The sequence below is a fragment of the Periplaneta americana genome, chromosome 8 (assembly GCF_040183065.1).
Source record: "Periplaneta americana isolate PAMFEO1 chromosome 8, P.americana_PAMFEO1_priV1, whole genome shotgun sequence".
NCBI classification, from domain to species: domain Eukaryota; kingdom Metazoa; phylum Arthropoda; class Insecta; order Blattodea; family Blattidae; genus Periplaneta; species Periplaneta americana.
Window position 1 is genome coordinate 107,371,265 of NC_091124.1, and position 18,521 is coordinate 107,389,785.

Below are 18,521 nucleotides of genomic sequence, written 5' to 3' on the forward strand. Positions count from 1 at the left end.
GATATACATAAATATACTAGGACTTCTGCAGATGGATTGACACACGGCGGACAGGAAGATGATTAGGGCCTACTGTACTATTCACTACACAGGAATTTTGTCGTTTTTAACCTCCTTTTTATCCAACTAAGACTTTCAAGTTCTAACAAGTAAAGATTCTGATGGGGCAGATAAAAAAGTGTTTTTTCCTTCACCATGTTAATAGTGCCAAAAGAAGTGCTTATAAAAAAGTTTGGTCACTCGACCATAAGTACAGAAAAAAAAGCAAAATCGCTTGGAAAAATTTATTGAAATAGATACAGCAATTGTTGCGCTTTTTGTCAACATATCCTCCACTGGAACTGAGACTTTTTCATACCATTGGATCAGTTCTTGTATCCTTGTATTGTAGAAGTCAGCCGCTTGGGATCAGAACCATCGTTTGACAGCCATCTGCACCTCTTTGTCAATCCTATGATATGACAAATGTCTCATTCCGGTGGGGATTATGTTGAAAAATAGCTCAACAATTGTTGTGTCTGTTCCAATAAATTTGCCAATAAAATTGTGTTTTCTTTCTGTTAATGGCTTCTGGCGAATTTATTTTTTATGGCTCTCGTAATTGCGGTCGAGTGGCCAAAATTTGTATAAGCACTTCTTTTGACATTATTGACATGGTGAAAGAAAAAAAATTAGGTTTTTTATCTGCCCCCATCAGAATGTTTGCTTGTAAGTGGAATTCGAAGAAAAATTATATTAAAAACGTAGTTATTCACACATATTTCGGTTCCATGATGAAAAATGCAACAGAAAGATGCCAGAATGCCATTCCAGCACGTTCTGCCAGAAAAAAGCACTGATAACTTCTATGTAGTGTTGGACATGCAGTGTTGCAGATAGGTCGATGTTAACATGCAATCTAAAAAAAAAAAAAAAAAGAGTAGCAACTTGAGTGGCATTAGTAAAAAACAAAGGTAGCTATGTGTCAAAAATCCCAACCTATCTATGCTGGATGTCCGATAAAAGATTTTTATTATCAGTTTTGAAAACTCACCTATATGTGAAGTCTGAGCTTGGTGGGTTGCACAGAGTTTCTCTATACATGGTTTTATGGTTGATATGCCAACATATTAATCATCTTCAAGATGCAGGAGCCTGTTCCTTTGTTTAGATTTCACTATTTTCATGGTAGAAAATACTAATTTACATAAGTATGACATTGAATACGGCAGAAAAATGTTTATAGCCCTCTTTGCATTTGTGGGATTCTGACATCGCGCATAAATCCAAAAAGACTGCATTGAATTATCTAGAATTCTTTTTCAAAGTAGAATCGCGTGAAAAATCTAACAACTCATTTTTCTCGTTGACAGGTTGATGGCATTTTGAATGTTGATCTTACCAGAAGTACAAAAAGCAGAAGTTACCCATTCTAACTCTGAAACGGACAAGCTAGGGAAGTACTTTTTTTTAACTGAAGTTTATGACGCATTTAGGTGTTCTGCTATTAACTTCTTCAGACATCCTATTTCATTTTCAGCAAGTGGATTTTCAAAATTTTCAACTAAAGAAAAGGGCAATAATTTACGTGCTATAACCGAAGACTCCCAAAACTTTATTTTTTTTTGTAAAATCCTTGAATTTTGTTTGTGGCTAAAATAATAGTTTCTGTTTTGTGTTGCACGCTTTCATTTAAAGAGTTCAGCCTCTTGAAAACTTCGGCAAGATATGTTAGTTTTGCACACCAAAAATTATCTTCCAAAAGCTTAGCATACTCTAGCTTTTCGTCTTCAAAAAAAAAAAAAAAAAAAATCGTCATGAAGCTTTACCACTCGCATCATTGATTTACTTCCAGAAAGTCAATGGGTTTCAGTGTGCAATGGTAAATTGGTACACTTGGCCCCCATAGAATAGCAAAGCTTTTCAAACATTCTAGACTTAACTGGACCATGTTTCTACATAATTTATTATTTTAATAGTCGTACTTAACACAGATTCTAAAAGTCCTCCTGCAACAGTTCTCAAGAAACAATGAGTTGTCATTATAGTCGGATTCACTACCCTTACGAAACTTATAAAACCTTTCATTTTCCCCGTTAATGACGCTACTCCGCCTGTGCAAAGAGAGATGCAATTTTCCCAGAAAATATTATGTTCAACAAAATGATTATTACCGTAACACAATCACAAATATCTTTGGCTGTACGGTAGTAGTGGTTTTGAGTTATTGTCAAAATAAAAATTGTTCAATAATATCTAAACTATATTCGAACTTAATAAAGCTAATTAATTGGCATTTACCACATGTGTCATGGCTTGCGTCCTACTGTAGAGCACAGTATCCCCCACTAATTTACTGTTCACATTAATTTCAATGTCATGCTCATGAGACATTTCTTTCATTCTGCGACTAACAGTGTTATCCAATAACGGAATATTGAATATTTCTTCTTCTGCAGCATCGCTAAATATAATTTTCACAATTTTTTTGCGGCTGGTAATATTAGTTCCTCGCCAATATTATGAGATTCTTTCTATTGGGCTATTAACACAGAAACTACATATGAAGTACCGGTATGTAATGCTTTGTCAGAAACAGAAATGTCTTTTACAAACACACTAGACTCACTAGGGGATTTTTCCTGTAAATTTAAAAGACATTAAAATATTATCTTGGTTTTTAAGCTACGTGAGAATGATTACTTTCTAAATGTATATTTAGTTTATTCTACACTATCGACCGATTTCATAAAACACTTTCGCATATAAGACACTCGGGATTTTGTTTATATTCATCTCCATGCAATGCAAAACCATATTGCAAGTATTCATAACTATATTTAAGAAACGCAGTACGTTTCTGTGAATCCTGAAGGGAATTTTCCCCCACATTATTTGAATTAGTACTGCTGTCATCTAACCCAGAACTGATTCAAATTGTCTTTTTCCATGTAAAATCTAAATAAAGCACTTTTGATGAAATAGTCGCAATATCACCCACTCACACATACTATATACTGAAACTAATATGTTCTGACGATTTTAGACTCTGTTTATTACTATTGTAAGTGGGAAGAGTAAATTAATTACTAAACATTGTTGCAGGTGCTCACTTTCATTCGAATTATCGCCAGACAGGAAACTGAACTGAGCATTGTTACAGGTGTTTCACGTTTCATTGGTAAAATCTGTCTCAAAATAAAATGTACTGTATCATATCAAAGACTTCGTTGTAAATAAAAAAAATGCGTTGTAAAGAGACTTTCTGGATGGTATAAAATTTATTTTTGAGTTCCAAAATTTCGCGACACACTCCACGGGGCTGCACAACACACCAGTGTGTCGCGACACACAGGTTGGGAACCCCTGTTCTAAGGAATACGGAAAATTCCACAACAAATAAAATGTGCCATTTGCACTACACCAAGATGGCAGAGAGACTGGTGAAGCTGATATAGAGTAGGAATTCTAGCAGATGAGGATGAGCAGACTCTGGATAATACTTAGCATAGTGTGAAAAGATCCCAATTGCTCTTTTTAGTTATTGTTGATCTTTAGGAATAGGTAGATCCAGTAAAGGACGACTACGATCAGAATTAGATTTAATAGTGTTATTTATAATTTGATAACCTAGGAGAATAATGGATTTAGTAGAGAATATACATTTGCTTTCATTGAGAGTAAGGCCAGATTTCTTTACAGCTTCAAGAAACTTTCTCAAGTTTTTATCGTGATCTAGTTGACTAGTATCACACACAGTAATATTGTCTAATTAAGCATATACTCCATTTAGTTTTTCATTACTGATAATTGAATTAATCACTCTCTGGAAACATGCCACACCATTCGTAACACCAAATGGAATTCACAGAAATTGATAAAGTTGTCCACAGGCTTCAAAAGCTGTATAAGATCGCTCATGTTCAACAATGGGTATCTGATGATATGCACTCTTTAAATCGACAGTACTGAAATATTGATATTTAGCTACTTCTGAAACAATGCTTTCTAAACTAGGAAGAGAGTATGCATCAAGTAGTGTAAATTTATTTATGGTTTGTGAATAGTCAACAACCATTTGCTTCCTATGATTAGTACTCGAAGTAACAAGAACTTGTGCCCTCCATGGCGATGTACTCTTTTCAATTATGCCTTCACTCAAAAGTTTGGAGATATCAGATTCTATGAATTTGTTATCATCTCGTGAATGTTTAGGAGACTTTATAGCAATAGGATGACAATCCTGAGTGAGATTAGAAAATAATGACACAGGCGATATGGAAGCATACCAGTAGCAAGCCCACAGACATAAAGGGGTTCACGAGGTCCCCCAAAAGCAGTTTCAATAGAAGAATGAAGTTTGAGTATATCATGCTCAAGTACTATATCAGCACACAAGTCATTCATAATTAATAGCACGACATCTCGATAAATATGATCATCTAGTTCTATAGTAGCATTACAGCTACCTCTCATACCTCTCATATGAAAAATGAGTACTGATGATGCCATTGCAATCTGCACATTAGCAGGTGCCGTTCCAAAATTATGCTTGTTTACTAAGGAACTGTTCATGAAAGTGGAGGTACTTCCTGTATCAATGAGAGCTTTAGCTTGCACTCCATTAATTTTAGTAAGATAGATTTATTTAGTCCCGCGCCGTGGCGTCGCGGTCTAAGGCATCCCGCCTAGGACTCGCGTTACGGAATGCGCGCTGGTTCGAGTCCTCATGGGGGAAGAAATTTTCTCATGAAATTTCGGCCAGTGTATGGGACCGGTGCCCACCCAGCATCGTGATGCACTTGGGGAGCTACGATAGGTAGCGAAATCCGGTTGCGAATACCAGCTATAACGGCTGGGGGGATCATCGTGCTAACCACACGATACCTCCATTCTGGTTGGATGATCGTCCACCTCTGCTTCGGCATGTGGGCGTGAAGCCAGCAGCCGGCTGGTCGGTCTAGGCCCTTCACGGGCTGTAGCGCCACGGATTATTATTATTATTATAGATTTATTTAAAGTAGTTGAAGCCCCACAGAGAGTATGACTCAAACTAATGCAGGCATCTGAAAGCTTATTATTTCCCTCTGTTGCAGCTGCTACAGCATCATAAACTTTCCTTTTAGATTGACATACCTTAGCAAAGTGTCCTTTCTTCTTGAAAATATTACAAATAGCATTTAAAGTGGGACAGTTACGATACTTCTCATATGACGATTGAAACCACAGAAGAAACACTTGTTAAATTGTTTTTGCGCATTGGCTAGTACACTATCAAGATGATGTGATTCATTAGATTTCTTACTTATCTCTTGTACATTACCTGATACTGCACTGACTGATGCCACATTATTGTACCCATATTCTTCAGATTGTCTGAAAGCCATCTCCAAGGCTCGTGCTTGGGAAAATGCTTCATCTAATTTTAATGTAATATTTTCTAAAAGGTGTCTAATCAGACATGATAATAGTCTAGTAATAAAAGCATCGCTGATGCATTCATTTGCGTTTCTTCTGTTGAAACTGCTTTAAAATTGCAGTCCCTCCCCAGTAGTTTAAGTGCTTGCAGATATTCATTTACAGATTCGTGTTGCAGTTGTTGTCTTGTAGCTAGATGGTGTCTTGCAAAAGTTTCATTCTTGGGTTTTACAAACACAGATTCAAGGTAAACTATAGCTGCCGTATAGCTATCACAATCTCTTACAAATGAATAAACTTTAGGAGATATGTGATTTATTAACAGATAAGTTCTAGCTCTTCTGTAAGTTGTTCTCCTGCATTGGCTGCCAAGAAATTAGTAAAAGTATTCTTCCAGTACTCCCATTCCTGAGATGATGATTGCGATGCAGGGTCCAAATCTAGTCGTTCTGAACGCAAAAATTTCTTCATGTTCCTTCTTCTTCCCCTTTTTACTTATTAAATTCGTTAAAGTACATACCTTAATAGAACTTAATCAGGTTACAATATTTGTTATTTATATGTCGAATAAATTGTAATGAAGTTGTAATTTACAGAACAAAAGTTGGCTTTATTCGACATACAAATATAGCTACTTGGTTACATAAACAAATACCACAGTTTAGTAATATACAGTCACTAAGCTCAATACGTAGGGAATATGAATTCATGGATAGTTGCTAACCACTAGGATCTCTACTATCGCCTCATCACAGACAATGTGAAATAGTACCGGCACAGTCTAGTGTTCCTAGTACTCTCATCACCTCAAGCTTCGTAACTGTATATACTAGACTGTGCAAATACCTTGGATATAAACAAAACCAAACAGAAGAATCGATCATTATGTATATGGTCGATTTAACCACTTCCCTGATTAACCCGAGTTAACTCGGGTTGCTAACTTGTGTCAAAATTTATTAACCCGAGTTAACTCGTTTGAGTCCCATTTTCGCTGCTAAGGAATATTATCCCAAATATATACGTTTCCATCCTTCCATTAACCTTTTCCTTACTAGATGGCTACAGAAGTTAGTGATATTGCTATATCTGGTGGTGTTTTTGTACTTCTTCCTTGCGAGTGGAATTCTATGCTCATATAGCATTCACACACAGTAGTGAGTAGATGCTAGTTAGTTTTGGCGGTTTCTGTTTGTGTTTAGTGTTTTTTGTGCTGTTTTGTGTAAAGATGGATCAAGTTAGTGATTCCGAAACTTTTGATCATGAATATATTCCTGTAGAAGATTAGGAAATGAAACATCGGTATCAGAAGACGAAGTTATAGACCAACATACAGATTCAGATCAGTTATGTCGCGTCTTTTCGACAGTGGTTTGAATAGAAGACATCTGGCATCATTTCTTCTGCACCTCCGAGGTCCCCATTCCCTGAAATTTTAACATTGTTTCTGATAACGATAATTCTCAATTTTTTAAATTATTCTTTGATAATGACCTCATCAACATTATATCCGAGGAGACGATTCGGCATGCTAATAAGTGTTCACAGAATGCTGAAAATAATTCGTGGCGGCCTACTACAGACTCTGAAATACGTGTACTTTTGGGCATAGTGATACTGCAGAACATTATTCACAAACCTGAAGAATAGATGTACTGGTACAAATTAATATTCAATGATTGCTACACCATTCTTCCCAAAATGCTCTCATATAGGAGAGCAGATACTACTGTCCGGAATGCAATGTGCCACTGTGCGTAATACCCTGCTTTCGAGTCTATCACACGACAAGCAACATTTAACGCCTTGATAACAGCACTGGTATTGTACTTCATAAATTAATCCATAAAAAAAACATAAGTTGGTAAATAGTTCAGGAGAAAATCAAAGTGGGACAACTACCAGAGCTGGAATCAAGGTGCAGGAGATAACTCGGGATAATAATTCAGGTTTGAATGTATGTCTATTTCATAGTGATTTTTTAGGTATGTAAGAAAATTAGTGATGTACATACAGTGATTCTGTAACATTAAATTACTTCTATACAAAAGTAAAAAAATATGACACTTTTTTTCACAAAACTGGTAAAATAAATAGTAAGGGAAGAGGTTAACTATAATACTCATTACACTGATTCCGTTTAGTTTTCATAAATCTTTGCAAAACTTAAGCTAGTATGAAGGTAATTACATGTATAAAATATTGAATCTCTGTTTTTTGTAACAGCAATTTAAATTTTTGGAAAAATGACAATTTTAGTAAATCATGAAAGATTGCATGGGAAGAACGAGGTACTGTAAGTCATCTTTTTTGCGAAATTGAGATATTGCGTTCATTGCATTCCCCAAGGTCTAATTTATCGTTCCATAGCAAGTACATGTTGAAAATGAGGTTAGTCACTTGTAAAATTAACATTAAGAAAACAGCGTACAGGAAAAGAATGAGGTACCGGTAAGTCATCTCAAAACCTAACAAGAATGAGATAAGTCAATGCAGTGGTTTCTGTATTGACATGTTATTAGTTATTGCAGTGTGTACTGCAACAATGAACTAGTAGCATTGTTGGCATTTCTGCTAACAATATTGTTGTTGATAATGCTGAAATTATGGGACTCGTCAGGCTAATTTAGTTTTAAATATTAGTTCATCAGATTCAGAAGGCTAAATACCGACACACCTAAGAAGAAAGTGTAAATCATATGGAAGAACTGAGAATGTAAACAAGAAATTAAGAATACAGAGCCACCAATCAGGCGGAGATTGCAGGTGTAAACGGTACAAGTGTTACAGAGTGATTACTGAAGATGAAAGATTTGCTTCAAGAAAAGATTTCAACCTTTGTAATCATAGAATGAACAAAGTTCTTATCTTACAAGGTTATTAACTATGTTGCCCATTAAAAAGAGGTGTGAAGATGAAGCTAAGTTGCGTGACTCTTCTTTCCACTATAAAGTTCGCACAAAAAGGGATGACCTAACTGAAGAAATTCCAGTGTAATCAGTGTAAGAAGTAATCACAGCAGATGATTATTTAAAATAATAAAATTACGAACACTGTTATTAATTTTATAAACGAATCTAATTTTTATGTCTTTTTTTTCAATCTCAGATCTGCTACCTACAGTATTCACTCGAATATAAGCCGAACTTTTTTTTTTTTTTTGTTAGACTGATGAAATATATCTGCGGCTTAAAATCAGATACGAGTAATATGCAGGCATGAATGATGTAAATATCCAACAAGATTTCAAGAAATGCTCTATAACAAACAACCCTGATGGGTGTGAAGATGATATTCTTTAGGACAATGACAATGTTTCAGACTTATGAGAAGAGGAAAATGACAGTGAATGAGTGAATATGTGTGTGTACATATTTTGTTTCTCTGTTCTTTACAGCCAACTTGTAGTGAATTATAAAAATTAATTTTGCATAAAATCAATGGTTGGGTGTAATTTAGTCTCTTCATTTAATCCATTTGATACCTATTTCACTATCATATCAGTACATCATTGAGGGGTTAACTAGGGGGCTGAAATTTTCTTTTTTCCCAAAAATTAACCTAAAAATGTGAGTGTGGCTTAAATTGAGAGGTGGTATATATTTGGGTAAATACGGTATTTCGAATGAGAAATATAATGATCAACAACTCAAGAAATTTGTAGGATCTGAGGCTCAACAGTATTAGTCTCTCCTTCCTACATCAGGTTAAAAAATAATAACCCAATGTTTCCTTATTCAAATTTCGTGTATACTGAAGTCACGAATTCATATGTCTGGAGATCATCAAGCTCAAAACATAATAAGAATTTCTTAAACTAATTTTGTGTTTAAGCCTACTGGTAATTTCAGAAAACTTCATTAATGTTGCATTTATAGAAAAGGGCACCAACATAGCAAATCTCGCTTTCAGGTATAGCTCCCTGTGAAGCTGATTTGAATAATTTCAAGGGAAAAAATTGTTCCGAGGCCGGGTATATCGAACCCGAGAACTTTGTCTAAACGCACCAAGGCTCTACCAACTAAACTACCCTGGAACTCTACCAGACCCCCGACTCAATTTCTCCCTTTATATCCACAGACCTCAAAGTGGGCTGACAATCGTCTAGCAACCAGCACTGAGTGCATACAACTCTGAGTGACTTGAATTGTGGTTTTCTGTTAACTCTCTAGCTGGTGCGGAAGTGCACGGTGTGTGCCATGCCTTGGTTTTTCAGTTGTGTATGGAGGGAATAAGTTCCTATTTCTTTTGCACGTGCCTATTCCTCCATTCGAGTGTTTGCTTTGTATTAAAATATAGTAATAATAATAATAATAATAATAATAATAAAGTATATAAGAACGCTTTTAAAAATATTGAGTTAATATTACAGAAAAGGGCGGTTTTTAATGAAAAATTGTGTGGCGCACAGTGTGCTCCATACATCTGGTTGTGTTACCAGAAAGGACGCGCCCACCGAAGAGTTAATGAACAGTAACGTGTATTATGCAAATCTCGCTTTCAGATATAGCTCCCTGTGAAGCTGACTTTAATAATTTCAAGAGAAGAATTGTTTTGGGGCCAGGTATCGAATCCGGGCACTTTGGCTAAACATACCAAGGCTCTACCAACTGAGCTACCCAGGAACTCTACCAGACCCCGACTCAATTTCTCTCTTTATATTCACAGACCTCAAAGTGGGCTGACAACCGCCAAGCAACCAACATTGAGTGCACACAAAATTACTCGGAACCAACATTGTTAAAAATTAAATAATGAAAGATATAATATGAGTCATCCAGTCCCAATACCTGTTTAAGTCCTTCCAACAAAATTTTACAGAAATCAGGAAAAACTGTCATTTGTTTCCAAATTTGCTTTTCTGTAATATCTTTGTTTAATTTTATATGGTAATTTATTTCCATCTGATCTACATGAAGTACTGAAATCATACTGTAATAGTTTCTTTTTAATTAAATATTTTAAGTTGGACTTAACGGTGTTAGGTTCTGTAACTGGGATGTAACAGGCTTTGGAACTGTATTTGACTATTCAAGATGGCACACAACAAGGGAGAATACTTAAGTTACTAAAGTATATTAGCATCAGTTTATCACCAGAAAAAAAAATTGCAGATGGAACATAGAATTTACAAGAACTATGATTCATGAGTGACATATTAAGTAAGGTAAACAAGTCTTTTAAGAAGTTATTTTTAATAACACAGTTAATATGATAACGTGAATAAAAGCTAAGAAAATAAATAAATTTTTTTATGATTCTGTCTTTCTAATGAATAATAATTATTTTCCACTTTTCACTTGAAGTTTTACCATTGTCATCTTGATTTGCTAGTTCACCTATTTCACTATTCTTCTGGCTGTTCAACTCCTCTCTGTTGTGTTAATTTTTTGTAAAATAGAAGATCCTCGTAACTCTCCCATTCAGGCCCATTGTGATTATTTAAGAGGGTTGTGATATCTTTCATTTTGTCTTTTGTTTGGCTTTATACCCTTTTCAGTTTCTGTGTGCTGAGTTTCCATGAATGAATTCCTCCTTCTGCAGATATGTTTTCCTACTCCAACATCAAGGTTGCAGCTTTGCTTATATTGAACAGTTACTGACTGACCCCGTAGTGGTTTTCTTATTGATAATGTACCTTTTACATCTTTAACTGGAAATGCCAAGCTGAAGAAGGCTTTATTATATCTTTGACAGCCGATTTCCAATCAGACTCTGTAGCCTACATCTGTTCCCAGTTTTAATATAGTCTCAAATTGAATAATATAATTTGTTCATAGTCAGTAGGTTTCAAGATAAGGCTTCTTGCTTTAACTTGCTCCTCTATATGACCAAACAATCTATCGGGAGGTATAAACGAGTGGCCAATAATAAGGGACAGTAGAATGATATTCTTGGCAGTTTTTGGAGATTCTTTGGTTAGCCAGGAGCATAGCATACCTAACATAATGTGGTTTTTATTTATTAATTTAGCAGAAATGATGATTAAAAAAAGTGTGAATGTAACGTTGACTGAAACTATAATGCACTTTTTTCTATTGGGCTTAACAGGCTTTGCTCTTGTATACCCTTATGGACATAACGTTTTATGGACCTGTAACAGTCATGACTTAACGGGTTCTGGAACTGTAGCCAACATTCAGTCGTAAATTTGAATAGGAAATAACGTCTATAATACTGTACCTGTAAATGTGGCTTAAAATGTGTAAGACAATGCCAGCTATCAGATGACGTACAAAACTCAAATTTGAATTTTTGTGGACTTAACGGTTTCTGGAAATGGGCGACTCATATATAATTTAAGATTTATAGAAAGGATACTGAATTTTATTAATTGTATTTACCTCATTCTTCCCGTGTACAAAGAATCTCAACAATGTTCATATTTTTATTTCTCAACAATGGTGCAATTATAAGACTTGAAATTTTCAAGAATTATTTCATTCATAATACAAGAAAATATATTTAAATTTTCACAAATGTATCATTAACAGTTTTTTAGTTATTGGGTTTCAAACTTTAAAATTGTTCTCCTGAAAATTTTAATAAAAGCGACTTACCTCGTTCTTCCCGTGTGGTCTTCAAATTGAAATAACCCATGATGTGTCGAAGGTAGAGTGCTGTGTTTGATCTCATTTTAAAGTTCATAAAACAAACTTAATTTTTTATATATTGAAAATATTGTGGTCTTAAACAATGTTTCAAGGTCATTCATTGTTTTATTTAACCTTCAATTTCTCAAAAAAAGAATAATTTTTAAATTTTTAAGAAATATACATGCTAGCCGTACATATTGTCTCATTACATACTGAAAATTTCAGGTTGGAACTCTCAAACTCTTCTGAATAAGAAAATATATTGTTCTTATCAGTGGTGATATTCGGCCGATTTGCACCAATTCAGATGAACCAGTTGTTAAATTATTTCTAGGTAATATTTGCAATTACCATGGACATAATATATATCGTATACGAGGCGCATCCATAAAGTAACTTTCCCACTCGTCCCACAGCTAGCAAACCATATGTTGTGCGAACCGACTGCATGTACGTGATAATGTCCTGGCATGGCGCATGCACTAGCAGAACTTTCCGAGTGCTCTCAGTAGCTTCGTTGCATTGGTTGAAGATGGACGTTCCTAATCCAGCTCCCACCGAGTGTGAAGTGCGGTCAGTGATAAAGTTTTTGAATGCACAGGGCATAGTGCTGATTGAAATTGACTGTCAGCTGTGCCAGGTCTATGGGCCTAACATCATGATCAAGCAGATGCTGCATTGCTCCACAAGGTCGTCTGTGATGATGGTTGGTCTCCCACTGCGCTCCCACATTTTGGCATCCTGCTGAAAATTGTCTACAGCAGCAATGCACCATCTCCTTGCCCATAGACCTGGCACAGCTGACGATCAAGTCGTTTCGCAATCGCTTTGCACAACATGGTTTGCTAGCTGTGGGATGAGTGGGAAAGTTACTTTATGGACCACCTCGTATGTTTAACAGGTACACATGAGAGAACTGGTTGTTAAACTTCTTTAATATCACCACTGGTTCTTGTCTATAGTACATTAGTATGAACATAACATCAGGTAGGGATAGCTAGCTGTGTGTTGTGTCTTTTTATCCTACAAATCACATAATGTTAGTGTAATTATGCAAAGGTTGACTATCCTTTTATCCTAAAATCTAAATTTCTATCCATAGATGGCAGTAACAGCACATTGGATTCTTAATCTAGTGGAGTTTGTATTATCTACAAAGTGGATATTATCTACATTTTGTGTATGTAAAGCTAGTAAGAAGTACCAGGGGTCTCAACTTCGCTCCCGCTCCAAAGAAAATTCCGGTCGCAGACATCATTAGCAGTATTAGCACCAGCTCCCACCAGACAGCACGGAAGAAATACGCCGAGAAGTTGCCAGGGCTGTTACCAAGGCCACCATTCCTAAGCCCAACATCAGCCGAGAGGAGAATAGAGCCTTGCAGATGCTTGGAAAGAACGACAACTTAGTCATTCTGCCAGCGGATAAGGGAAACGCCACAGTCCTCCTTTCCTCAACACAGTATCAGGAGAAGATTGATCAACTGCTGAACGATCCGGCCTATAAAATTCTCAAGAAAGATCCCACCAGCTCAGTAGAGAGACGCACCAACCAGCTAATCAAGAAATCACCGTCAGGCAGTATACCACCCAGGTTATATGGTCTACCCAAGATACATAAGACGGAGGTACCGCTAAGGCCTATAGTGGATGCGATTGGCAGCCCTACGTATCGCTTGGCCCGCTATCTCACCAACCTGCTGCAACCACTGGTGGGTGGGTGCGTACATCAGAACTCTACACAATTTGTACAGATCCTCGACAACATCAAAGTGAAACAGTCCGACCTTCTAGTCAGCTTCGATGTAGTGTCCCTCTTCACCAGGGTTCCACTCTCGGAAGCCATGCTACTGCTTTCCGATCAATTTCCACCTGACATCACGGAATTGTTCCGCCACATGCTCACCTCCACACATTTTCTACAGAACAATACCTACTATGAACAGATAGACGGAGTCGCCATGGATTCTCCGCTTTCACCAGCCATCGCCAACTACTATATGGAGCATCTGGAGCATGAAATACTAGCTACAGCGCCATTAAAGCCTACACATTTCTTCAGATATGTAGACGATACGTTTGTCATCTGGCCTCATGGACAAGACACATTACCAGATTTTCTCAGGCATATAAACAGTCTACGACCCCAGATCCAGTTCACTATGGAGGTTGAAACGAACGGCAAACTCCCATTTCTGGACATCCTTATCTCCAGAAATAACAATGGATCTCTTGGCCATGCGGTATACCGTAAACCCACACACACCAACTTGTACCTGAACGCGAATAGTTTCCATCACAAAGCGCAGCGGATGGGCATACTTAACACACTAGCCCATAGTCTCTATATCAGACCCGAGCAATTAGACACTGAATTTCAACACCTGAAGCTCACCCTCCAGTAGAATGGATATTTGGCTAAAGACATCACGGCCTCTTTGAATAGAGCAAGACACAAGAAGCAGCAGCAGCAGCCCATCACGGACTCACTAGAAGCAGAAAAACCAGCCACAGCCTGTCTACCATTCACAGGGAAGTTGTCGGGAAAGATAAGCAGACTGCTCCACAAGCATGGAATAAAAACAATCCACAAACCTCCGCCAAAAATCAGGAACAAGGTCAGATCAGTAAAAGACGATCTAGGCCTCAGAGTACCAGGGATCTACCGCATCCCGTGTGAATGTGATGCGGCTTACATTGGACAGACTGGACGCACAATAGCGACGCGTCTTTCGGAACATCAAAGAAGCATCAGATTAATGCAGCCCGAAAAATCCGGATTGGCTGAACATTGCATTGAAAAAAGCCATAGGGCTAATTTCAATAACACCGAGGTCCTGGTAAAGTGTGCGGGCTATTGGGATAGAAGAGTAAAAGAAACCCTGGCCATAGCAGCGGAACGTGGTAACCTGAACCGGGACTCAGGTCTCCAAGTAAGCGCGGCATGGGCACCGGCTATTAAAATTTCTCACCACCCAGACGACGGGCCGTTATCAGCGGAGGACACATGAGAACTCGTCTGCCGAGCCCACCATGAGACCCAAGGTCATTCTGCTGGAAAGCACAAAGCAAGACGACACGTTGGCAGTGTTCTCGCCGCGGTCCGCACTAATAACAGCCAATCGGCGCACAGCTCCTCGGCTGACTCCCTCTGGCACTATAAATTAAGGAGCTAGGTACCCTCAGATATCATTTAACCCTGAAGATGAGGAAGATTAACATCCTCGAAACGTCGGTGGATCACCAACTTATGACCTGGCTGGAAGCCCGAGAAAATTTCGAATTAATTCATTTCAAATTCAAGAGAAGACATTTAAATACATTTCAAATCAATTACTTCAGTTTATTAACTAGGTCACACGAATGACATTTTTACAACTCCTTTTTACATAATTTCAATTATTTTTACATACAGGTAAATAAATGTCCTTTAATGTGATCGTGCAATTTCTGAAAAGAATTCCAGTATGTTTTGAATTGAGAAGTCCAGTGCAATCATAGATCCTGGATAACATCGCTGAATTAACTCTTCAATGTACTTGTATTGCTGAATGAACTCCTCCTGCATTGCTCTCCACACCACCTATTGACAGCAAACAATGATAACTACAGAAGTTTGTACATACAATTTCATACAAGAATGAAACTAATAGCCATAAAATTAAAAAAATGAATTAACAATGATATGACGTAGCATGCATGAAGTATTTTAAATAAACTTCATTCAAATCAACTTTTAAGATTTTGTACAATGTGCAAAAGCAATTTATCATCACATTTTTTCTAGAACATTTCTAAATGTTAATATTAGGCTGATAGGTCTTCCTGAATTCTACTGATTGCTTCACATTGAAAATAATATTCTTCAAGCAAAGAAAAACATACAAAATAAGGAGTAGATGCTGATTCTTATATACTGTAGATGAGTAGTTAAGACAGTCATACCCATTAGTTAGAAGTAACAAGTACCACAAATTTTTATCGTGAGAAGTTAAGGAACGCATCATGATTCTTTTCAATTCAATTCAATTTCTTTTCTGAAAAAGTAGTTTTTAAATTTTTGTTTCTATTTCAATATATTTTATACTTGTAGTCTGACAGAATTCAATTTTGGTCGATTTTCATGCAAAGGATTAGCGTGTTCATTTCCGTCAATATGAATTTTATTTTGTGTGTCTGTGTCTGTGTGTGTCTGTGTCTGTGTGTGCGTGCGTGTGTGTGTGTGTGTCTATATATAAAAGTGAATGTGGGTATGTATGTATGTTCTCTATTCAAATCTACAGTACATGCTTTGATTGATATGTGCCAAAGTTTGCACATTTAACCTTCATAACCAGGAGAAAAACATAGGTTACATTAAAATCGGACAAATGGACGTTAAATTAATACAAAATAAAAATAAATACGATCAAATATTAATGTATAATATTAAATGCAATCTTCTACAGTCAATTGTTCTTTATTATTGTCTGTTGTATTCAACATCGACTTTCATGAGGCTATGGAAAAAATAACACGACATAAAATAACATTGTTGATACATCATGAAGGCCAAAATCTAGACAATTCATGCAATAAGTACCTTTATGTAGTCCAGAACCGTATTATGAATTTCTCGAGACAGTTGGAGAGAGTGAGTAGGCTGTGTTTTACAAACTGAATTCTTGAATTCTTTGAAACTACGAGGATTGCCAACACATAATTTAATACTTAATATTGAATCACCAATAGTACTATTGCGAAATATTGACCTGCCAAAATTATGCAATGGAACAGGAATTGGTGTGAAAAAACTCATGCCAAACGTAATATAAGTGACAGTATTAACTGTCAAAACGAAAGCAGAAGATGTTTTTATCCCACATATTCCTATGATAGCCAGTAACATGCCATTCGATTTTAAGCAACTCCTATTTCAGTGCAACTAGCATTAGTAATGACCATAGTAAAATAAAGCTCAAGGATAGTCGCTCAAAGTTGCAGACATTTGCTTAGGAACTCAGTGTTTTTCACATTGTCAAATTGCTTAACTTGCTTTCGAGTGAGCACACCTAAACATAAATACACATTTACACAACAGAGGTGAAAACGAATTGTATGCATATCAACGATGCTTTTGTCATGTTCCTAATGTAGTATGTGAATATAAGTAAGCCCACTGAAAATAACACTGTATTAATTCTAAAATATATAGGCCTATATCTAAAAAATTCAAAATATTATTGCCCGTGTCCAAAAATGTGTTATTGCTAAATTCTATCTGTGTAATCATGTTGCCAGTGTAGTATGTTGGGAGTTGTGGAAAGAACAGTCACTTCATTTCTATAACACATGTCTCTCATTATTATTTATGTTGAACAATGACTTCTTGCGAAATTATACTATATATGCATTCTGTATATAAAATAAAAAATAATGGAATTAATATGTTCTGAATTTGTGAGAGATAATATCTCAAGTCATATTTAAAAAGGCCGGGTATGATATAAGTGGGCATACAGCTGTCAAGGGGTAAAAAATCTTCCAATATAAATTGAATTATACATGTATATATTGATTCTTTGATACGACTGATAGACAGATAAATTTCGGCTCACAATGATACCCCAATGGATTCAGACTGGGAACAAGATAATTCCCTAATTACTGTCAGCTCTCTCTGAAGTTCAAGTGAAAGCACACATAGAAATGAAATTATGTAAAATATGTGTCAGCACAGCTTCAAATCAGATCTTATAATTATTTTATCTCTGCCTCTGTACAATGTCACATTTGTGGTGGGGAGGAAAGGATACAGCAGAAAGATTAATGCTATTTAATATGCTGACAACCACGACTAAGATAAGGCACTTGAAATTTAATAGTCACTGACTGGCGGAGATAAAATGCAACATCTGTAGAACAATGAGTCAACACTAAGTGGGCATATAGGGACTGAAGGATGTATTTTTGTTTTGCTAAACTTCAACACAATGCTTATTCATTTAAAGGTTGTGTGACTGTAGCCTGCATATATTTTCTTTGGATTTTCTTTGTTTATAGTTTGACTTTTCCTTGTATTTCTAGCAGTGTAGAAGAGAAGGCCTATTGGCCTTAACTACACCAGAATGAATAAATAAATAAACAAAAACAAATCAATATATAAATTAAAAAAAAAGAGTTAAATGTCAGGCACATGATGAGGTTTTCTTTTTGGTGTCTGATCTAAAACTGTTTTAAATTGAGTTAACTCTGGCAGGCATTTGGCTAAGGAGTTCATTAATTCATGTAAGTGATGTTAAATTATTCATTTTTATGGGCGAGAAAAGCTTAGTAAAGACAATTCGTTTTGGTTGTCTATAGTTGGGTTTCTGAGATTTCCGAAAATTTAACAACCAGTTTAATTAAAAATAGAAGCAGAAAGGAAAAAAACCCGGACAATGCCAGATGCTTTCAGCTAGTGTGCGTGTGCGTGTATGTATGTATATATATATATATATATATATATATATATATATATATATATATATATATATATATATATATATAT

General features: G+C 36.2%; 1 protein-coding gene across 7 annotated transcripts in view; it reads right to left on the reverse strand.

Annotated features, from left to right (window-relative positions):
- Positions 1–15,310: 15,310 nt before the first annotated feature.
- Positions 15,311–18,521, reverse strand: part of Sec3 (exocyst complex component Sec3) — a 167,971-nt gene continuing 164,760 nt past the window's right edge. For all 7 annotated transcript variants that reach the window (XM_069833368.1, XM_069833373.1, XM_069833370.1 and 4 more), the window contains exon 16: positions 15,311–15,575. In XM_069833368.1, the coding sequence (XP_069689469.1) occupies positions 15,423–15,575 (153 nt within the window). In that variant the 3' untranslated portion in view covers positions 15,311–15,422. The remainder of the gene's footprint in view (positions 15,576–18,521) is intronic.